This window comes from Arachis hypogaea, chromosome 17 (genome assembly GCF_003086295.3).
Source record: "Arachis hypogaea cultivar Tifrunner chromosome 17, arahy.Tifrunner.gnm2.J5K5, whole genome shotgun sequence".
Classification (NCBI taxonomy): domain Eukaryota; kingdom Viridiplantae; phylum Streptophyta; class Magnoliopsida; order Fabales; family Fabaceae; genus Arachis; species Arachis hypogaea.
The window spans coordinates 129618155-129627387 of NC_092052.1; the positions used below are offsets into that span (position 1 = coordinate 129618155).

Below are 9233 nucleotides of genomic sequence, written 5' to 3' on the forward strand. Positions count from 1 at the left end.
TAAAAAAAAATAGTAATATTAAGAGAGAAGTCATTTTTTTTAACACAACGAATAGTCCACTTAGCTTTCCAAGAGAAGCAATAAAATATTTTCATGCTTTCTTTTCTCTGACCAATTATGTTAGTAAATTCCTTTTTAAAACTTCAATGGCAAGAATGAAAGAAATCTTTCTCCCCGCCTGCATAGTGACTATTAGTATTACATACCAAACCCAAGACCGACACATACAACTGGCAAATCACTACAATGGTCTATTTTGTTATTTCTTATGCATTCTACAATCTGGCGAGTTCATTCGCAAGGGCGACAATGGTTGTCGTGTTGAATCTATATCATCAAAATCAAGCTTCCTGTCTATCGGGTTACTTGTTCTGGGACTAGACTTCCTCTTGTTTGACTGAAAACAAGAGTTAAAAGAGAGATAATTAGGTCAATCATATAGTGCATATCACAAGTATAGTGAAAATGAATAAGACTGAATTTATTAATGTATTACCTTTGCAGATGCACTGCTGGTATGTTTCTCACCAGAACTTGGATGGTTTCTTTCCTTGTAATACTTCAATAGCACTTTGTTCTCTTTCTCCAAGGTGTTATTTTCATTAAAAAGTAATTTGACCTGTGCATACAAAGCTAGGTTAGATACTAATGAATGATAAACATCCAACAATTACAAAAGGTCAACCAATCATTACCTCCTCCTCAGCTTTGAGAAGATTGGTTGTCAGATGCTCCTTATCTTTCTCAAGTGATTTGACTTTGGCAACTAGTGACAAAACTTTCTGGGTTGAGGGCTTTAAGCTACCAAATCCATAGTAAAAAAATCAAGCTCAAAAAACTGAATTTGCAAAAATGAAAAGATAACTTCAACAGTATGTGAGTCCAATATTCCAATACTATTTATGCTGCATGTATTACTAGAACGAGCCACGATATAACAGTTAAAACTGGCTACAGAGATTAATGACTAAAGAATTATGAGAAAAAAAAAGGGAACACATATCAGAGAAGAATGTGTAGAGGTTTGGGGCTCACCAGTCCCACATAGTCAGCAACTTCTTACAGTATTCATCCTTAGAATTTGCTTCCAAAAATGTGTATGTACAGTAATCATCTCCACTACTAATAGTTGCAAAAAGAGAGTCAAGTAGATTCTCTTCCTCAAGTGTGAATGTAGAAGAAGTATCAGCCTTCATGGGAAAAGCAAATATACAGGGTTAACATTGCCAACCAAAGGAACTAGAACTAGCAATTTGCAGAAGGTACTAGAGTTTCACCATTTAAGAACAAGAAAATTAACTGATTTACAGTAAGATTGACTAGTACACATAGGTTGTATAACACACTGATAAAGCACATTGATCACAAGATTGTATCATTGCAGCAACCCAACTATGAATGAATGATCATCTAGCCACCAACCACATCAGAAATTTAAGGAACCATACACACAATTATACTCACATCTCATAAAGTCACAGCTGCTATGATTGAAAGAAAAAAATGTTGTTCAGCACTGAAATCCCCTACAGTCCCGTTAATTAGCATTAAAATATTTTCTTGATTAGGATTGTTAGAAGGAAAAAAGCATACCAATGGCTGACAGATTCAACAAAAAAATTCTATATATATATATATATAGAAGAGAAAAGTATTAAGTACCAATTCATGGTAAGTCTTGTATTTCCTAAATTCTTCCTGCAACAACAGCAGCTCCCGCTCTAAATCTAGGACACGTGACTGAGCCTCCCTCGCCCTTCCATCGGCATCGTTCCCAAATTCCATCAACGCCTCTCTGTCGTGCTCAAACAGTACACACTCATTCTCCAAATTCTGGCATTTGGCCAGCAAATTCTCACACTCCATGGCCAACCTCTGATTCTCCTCAACGAACTTCTTCAGGGCTTGAGCATTCATACTCGATTCACACTGCTCCAAACCAAGAAATAAGTAAAAAATAGAAAACAGTAAAACTTATTTTATTTGGAGAGAAGATAATGAAAGTGAAACCTTAGTTCGTTCGACGAGTTCGTCTTTCTGCTTCAATTTGGAGAGAAGATAAAGGTTCTGTTCTTGGAGTCGCCGTTCAGACTCTCGCGATGCTCGGAGCTTTGTTACTAGGGTTTTCGACGAAATCGGTAGACCCAAGAAATCATCTATGGTTTCTTTGATGTAATCATCTACCTCTCGCGGAAGATCCATTCTTCTTCTTTCTGGAATTTGAAAATCAGTGTGCCGATGATTCAAACGAGAGAATAGAAAGGAGAAGAACGAAGAACACCAAAGCCCCAAATTCTAGGGTTTCTCTCAATGTGAGAGACGAACTTTCAAAGAGACGTTGAAGAAACTGATGTTGAAAAAGCAACAACCCTTGGGTGTGATCGGAGAATCAAACTCTTTCTATCTCTGACATTGTTTCTCTCACTCCATTCAAATTGAAAATTCTAGCCGTTGGGACCACTTTTTTTATATCGCTGGCTAGGATTTAATTTTTTAAAATTTTGGATTTTACTTTAAATAAAAAAATATTCAAAAAATAAGAAATTACACTTTAATTTTTTAAATAAAAATATAAAATTTAAAGAATTTAAATTCGTCTGACTAACTTGAAAGGTGAATTTTCTTTTTTGGTGGGCTCTCATGGGTTCATGGACAAAATGGGCCATCTATTCCACTCTTCATTATTGTGCTTGCCACTTTTTTAAAGGCCCAATTATAGATATATAACAATAAAAACTTTGAAGAGCGCTCTCCCTCCTGAGTCCGACCAATTTTCCAAAATTTTCCATAGATATTACTAACAATTAATTTAATGATATCTCTTTTAAGATATGATACTAGCTACTCCTTGGAAGCTGTTCTAAGATTCTTCAACCTTTTAATGATTTAGAATATTCATCATTTCGTTAGAGAAAAATTTTCAATGTTAGTCGTCATAATAAAAGTTGTACAAGTAACCACCTTAAAGTAAAGGAATCTTCCTGTCACAGCCCACATAATATATAGAGCGTCATGAGAAATTATTAAATTAAAGAAAAGTATATATAGACAATAAAAATATTAAATAATATGAACAATAGATATATTAGATATTTAATTTATTAGGTGTACAGATAACTATTCTAATATTAAGATTTAGGTGAATAATTTAATAATATAGTGTATTTTTATTTTATTAGGCAAATTTTAGAATCTATTATTTATATAAATTATTGTTTATCTAGCAAACTCCTTAAATTAAATAACGCATATTACACATGGCAGAAATATATGCGTGACAAATACTATATTTTAATTTTATTACTCGTTCCGACAATAACCTACCTAGGTATACTTTTTAGTTCGACAGTCACTCCTGTCTTGCAAATATACCCTCCAAATTTCCAATGGAAGCTTAAATCATTATTCCACACTCTCATCTCAACAAGCTAGCAATTTTGTGTTGCAAATGGAAAATTAAACATAAAGACGTCAGGATTCAGCAACTATATATATATGGGACCCTCGAAGGTTCAAAATGATCAAGACAATATAGAAATTTATTATCACTACTGTTGCCAAACTAGTTGCAATTAGAATAACAATATAATAAAATAAAAGATAAATTATATTTTTTATTTTTAAATTTTATTTTATTTTAATTTATCCTAAAATTTTTCGATTTGTCTATATTGATAGTTATTCTTATAAAATTGTTACTGAATTGGCTATAAATTTTTTAAAAAATGAGTTATTATAAATATATTTGATGTAAATTAAAAATTAATTTTTGAGATAAAATTAAAATAAAAAATATATTTTATCCTAATAATTTGTTTGCGTTTATTCTGAAGCACTACTTAAAATCGAATTAGGTTTGGATTTAAACTTGAGGTCCAAACACTTTTAATTGAAAGTTTTGATTTTTTTACTGATATGTAGATTTTTGACGTTCTCACTTAGAAAATAGTAAAAATACATGCAAAAGATTTTTATACTTAAAATAAGAAAGTTGATAAAATGAACTTATGCTTAACAAGCCGGGTATCACCAACATTATTAGTACACTCAAATTAAGCTGCTACTAGGTATGTAGTATTATTGAATTCGAATATAATAAGGTTAATCAAGAAGAAGTGAAGTCGCCTCTTAGAAAGGTTCTTAAGGCAAATAGTGGGGGCCTCTTTACTCTTACTAGTTCTCTTCTTTTTTTTTTTCCCTGAAGTGACAACAAAATCTAATGGATCCTTCACGACTTCGATGTGAAAGTTTATTAAATTGGTTAATAGACATCATCATCCGTGTAATTTGTTTTGGTTGTAGCATTATTACAGTTTACGCCGAAATTAAAGGACAACCAATATATTAGAAATTAAAGACCCATATAGTAGGTACCATATATAAATAAAGGGGAATACTAGGGGAATAATTAAAATTTTGAACAACATGAATAACCACCAATCAAATGAAAATACACTACATTCTAATTTAATGCTACTAATTAAATTTACTTTTTTAATCCTATTAATTCACATTGTTTACACATTATTCAAAAATCTTGTTGGTTACCTATGCTTTTTCATAAATAAATAATCATACATATAAACTTGTCCAATACCCTATTCAATCTTCATGACAGTGAAATTTGTCTACAAGTAAAGAAAATTACCACAGCAGCAATCACGACATTCTCTTGAACTTGTCACATATTAATTAGCATGACAAAGACACAGTAGTTCACTGGTGATTTGTATCTAGTCATATATATGTAGCGGTGGCACATTGCATTATTCATAGTGAAAATGAAAGAAAAATATTCAGATTATTTTATTATCTCACATTATATATTATTCTATCATTAGCAAAACATGCAAAAAAAACCAAGCTATTTAATGGTATTTTTGCTTCTTCAGGAACCATGCATCCAGTCATCAATTTTCCAACTATTAAGTGAATAATTTTCGATTTTTAATTGTAAACAATATCGATGCCAAAGATATTGAGAAAGTTTAGGTAATTAACTAATTATTTTAAATAATATTAAAAAGATAATAATATAAAGTTATCTTATTTAATTTAATATCTATAATTTAGGGTAAAAAACAAAAATAAGCTAAGGGAGAAAATAATTTACGTGAATAAGCCAAAACGAAAATTGCTTCATGAATCCACCAACGCACATATATATGTAGTTCGAACCAACTTGGTTCGAACTCCATTTCTATATAATTCGAACCAGCTTGGTTCGAATTATACACAAACACATGCACACACATAATTCGAACCAGCTTGGTTCGAATTACACACAAACACACGCACACACTAATTCGAACTAGCTTGGTTCGAATTACACACACAATAATTCATGGTATAATTCGAATTATGCGGTTAAAAAATTAATAATTTATTAAAAAAATTTATTAAAAAATTTATTAAAAAAATTAATAATTTAAAAATTAAAAATATATATTTTATTTCATACGTTAAAAAAAAGCTAACAAAATATTTAATTACGAGACTTCTTTAAAATATTAATGAGTTATCAATTCGAATTCCATACAATACTTTTCTGTCCATTTTTAATAGTTCATGAATATTTTTTAATAAATTTTTTTAATAAATTTTTTTAAATTATACTACAAAAAATATTTTATCCTATGCAAAATAATTTAAAAAAATTGCTTAAAAAATGTTAGGAGTACTATAAAAATTTGTAATGTTATAATAACTTAGGTAAATACATGCATGTACTCAAATTTTAAATAAAATACTCTACATAGTCAATAATAATTTAGAAATGAAAGAAAATATTTTATTCCATACAAAATAATTAAAAAATATATTTTATTCTATACAAAATAATTTTAAAAATTGGCTTAAAAGATGTTATGAGTACTATAAAAATTTGTAATATTCTAGTGATTTAGGTAAATACATGATAAAAATATTTTTTTTTAATTTCTAAATTATTAGTGACTATGTGGAGTATTTCCTTAATGTCTTAAGTCATTAGGACATTACAAATTTTTATAGTACTTCTAACATCTTTTAAGCCATTTTTTAAATTATTTTGCATAGAATAAAATATTTTTTATGGTATAATTTAAATAAATTTATTAACAAATATTCATGATAATTTTTTAATAAAATTATTTAAATTATATGGTGAGATATTACATGATTCGAATTACGCATATGGAAGTTCGAATTACTCTGATTCAAATTATATGGTGAGCAATTCGAATTCTATACAATACTCTTCTGCCCATTCTTGATAGCTCATGAATATTTTTTAATAAATTTATTTAAATTAAACCACACAAAAATATTTTATTCTATGCAAAATAATTTAAAAAATGGCTTAAAAGATGTTAGAAGTACTATAAAAATTTGCAATGTCTTAATGATTTAGGACATTAAAGAAATACTCCACATAGTCACTAATAATTTAGAAATTAAAGAAAAAATATTTTTATCATGTATTTACCCAAATGACTAGAATATTACAAACTTTTATAGTACTCATAACATCTTTTAAGCCATTTTTTAAAATTATTTTGTATAGAATAAAATATATTTTTTAATTATTTTGTATAGAATAAAATATTTTCTTTCATTTCTAAATTATTATTGACTATGTAGAATATTTTATTTAAAATTTGAGTACATGCATGTATTTACCTAAGTTATTATAACATTACAAATTTTTATAGTACTCTTAATATTTTTTAAGCAATTTTTTTTAAATTATTTTGCATAGGATAAAATATTTTTTGTAGTATAATTTAAAAAAATTTATTAAAAAAATTTATTAAAAAATATTCATGAACTATTAAAAATGGACAGAAAAGTATTGTATGGAATTCGAATTGATAGCTCATTAATATTTTAAAGAAGTCTCGTAATTAAATATTTTGTTAGCTTTTTTTTAACGTATGAAATAAAATATATATATTTTTAATTTTTAAATTATTAATTTTTTAATAAATTTTTAATAAAATTTTTTTAATAAATTATTAATTTTTTAACCGCATAATTCGAATTATACCATGAATTATTGTATGTGTAATTCGAACCAAACTAGTTCGAATTAGTGTGTGCGTGTGTTTGTGTGTAATTCGAACCAAGCTGGTTCGAATTATGTGTGTGCATGTCTTTGTGTATAATTCGAACCAAGTTGGTTCGAATTATATAGTAATGGAGTTCGAACCAAGCTGGTTCGAACTACATATATATATGTGCGTTGGTAGATTCATGAAGCAGTTTTTGTTTTGGCTTATTCACGTAAATTATTTTCTCCCTTGGCTTATTTCTGTTTTTTACCCTATAATTTATGTATGTAATATTTATAATTACATTTTTATTACATCTAAAATAATTTATTTCAGATAATAATTAATAAATATAAAATAAAAAATATCTAAATAAATTACTTTAAATTGATTTTTATTGTCCTTTAATCAATATATAATTAATAATTAAATCGGTAAAGTTTTCTTTATCATCACTTTAAGAGAGAGAATACATACTTCTTTAATAGCTTTGTCATAAAATAATTTATTTTATATTATATATAAGAGACTTAATTATCTTTTTTTAGGTAGACTACAAAACTATTATCAGTTTAGTGACTACTCATCACGTGTATTTATGCAAAAATAATAATTAAAATTTATTAAATAAATAATTATAGTTAGATGAATTCTATTCAATTTTCTCTAAAATAACATGTAAATTACCTTTCATAATGTGTCATGGCATTGGATTCATGTTCCCAGAATATTTGGACCATTAAATGGTCCCATAACAAAACATGTTTTTTAAGTTTTTTTGACAACTGCTAAATAGTCATTTTCTAATTTTAATTACAAATTAACCTCATATATTTTATTTAATTATAAAAAATATTTTTATTTTATAAATTATTATTTTATCATTCATCTATTATGTTTATTAACAATCAAAATAAAAAAAATAACAAATTAGATATTTCATTGATCGTAATAAATTTTTTGGTCATTCTAATCGATTAAAAGTTTATATTTGATTCGTGACGTTCGTCCTGAGATCGTGTTTCTTTAAAAATCAATCGATTGGATTATCAAAACAATAGATTGAATTTCAGGTTTCCCATAACTCAATCGATTAGACTACAGGTTATCACAAAACAATCGATTGAAAATTGCAAGGCAGCATGGTTTTCGCAAAAATCAATCGATTGGTCATATTACTCAATCTATTGAACAATGGCTAAAATGTTGGATTTTTAAAATTCAATGGATTACTTATACTACCCAATCGATTGAAATTCGGTCTTCCCAAACTTCAATCGATTGAATTTTGCAAGGCATGCCGAATTTTTCTTATTCAATCGATTAATCATATTACCAATAGATTGAAATCATCAAAGCAATCTGGTTTAGTTAATTCAATCGATTGGTTCTGTTATTCCCTCAATAAATTCATCTCCAAAATCTTGTTCATATTCATATTATTTATCCATCATATCTTTGTCACATATTAACTCTTCTTGGTTAATGTCATCGTTCTCATACTATTATTCATCCATCTCAATATCCGTAAATATACTGACATCTTTAAAATTTACCAATGAAAAAAATTCCAATACACTTCCTATAACACTAAAATCATTTTTACTTATCATTTAAAAAAAATATCATTTTCCAAAATTCCATTTTTCAAATACGATTTTTTTTTTATTTAGGGTGAGTTAACCTCCCTCTGTTATTTTTTTTATAGTGACCTTTCGAACTCTATAATTTTTATAGAGTTTGTCTAACCCCGACGAATTTCACTCGAATTTTTTTCAAAACCAACAAAACTCAAATTTTTAAGCCATTATCATCGTCTACAAGAGTACATAGGAGTACACAAAAATATACCTATAACAAGCATGGCTTTTTCAACATTAATGGCAACCATTATCATCGTTTCCAGAAATACATAGATACACGGGAATAAGGCACATTTAACCAGGATTTTTTCTTATTATAAATTAAAAAAAATCTATTATTTCCCCAATATTCTTGTGTACTCCTATATATTCTGGAGACGATGATAATTGTTATCATTGTCTATTGTGAAATTTAAGAACTTGAGTTAGCCATTTTTTTTAGAATTTGAAGTGAAGTTCGTCGGGGTTAGGCAAACTCTATAAAAATTATAGTGCGGCGAACTTGTTTTGCATAAAAAAAACTCGTATTTGGAGAATTAAATTTAAAAATGGGGTTTTC

General features: G+C 27.6%; 1 protein-coding gene across 1 annotated transcript; it reads right to left on the reverse strand.

Annotated features, from left to right (window-relative positions):
* Nucleotides 1-65: 65 nt before the first annotated feature.
* On the reverse strand, nucleotides 66-2933 carry LOC112766946 (uncharacterized). Its single transcript, XM_025812841.3, has 6 exons — nucleotides 2011-2933; nucleotides 1663-1929; nucleotides 1036-1190; nucleotides 696-801; nucleotides 497-619; nucleotides 66-397 (listed from the first exon to the last, which is right to left on the reverse strand). The coding sequence occupies exons 1-6, from the start codon at nucleotides 2200-2202 to the stop codon at nucleotides 260-262; spliced, it is 981 nt and encodes a 326-aa protein (XP_025668626.1). The 5' UTR covers nucleotides 2203-2933; the 3' UTR covers nucleotides 66-259.
* Nucleotides 2934-9233: the final 6300 nt, after the last annotated feature.

Coding starts and splice junctions, on each gene's coding strand:
- LOC112766946 (XM_025812841.3), bottom strand. CDS start 2,202: ATGGATCTTCCGCGAGAGGTAGATGATTACATCAAAGAAACCATAGAT. Junction 1,930..2,010: donor AACTCGTCGAACGAACTAAG/GTTTCACTTTCA, acceptor GGTTTGGAGCAG/TGTGAATCGAGTATGAATGC. Junction 802..1,035: donor TTGCTGACTATGTGGGACTG/GTGAGCCCCAAA, acceptor TGGATTTGGTAG/CTTAAAGCCCTCAACCCAGA.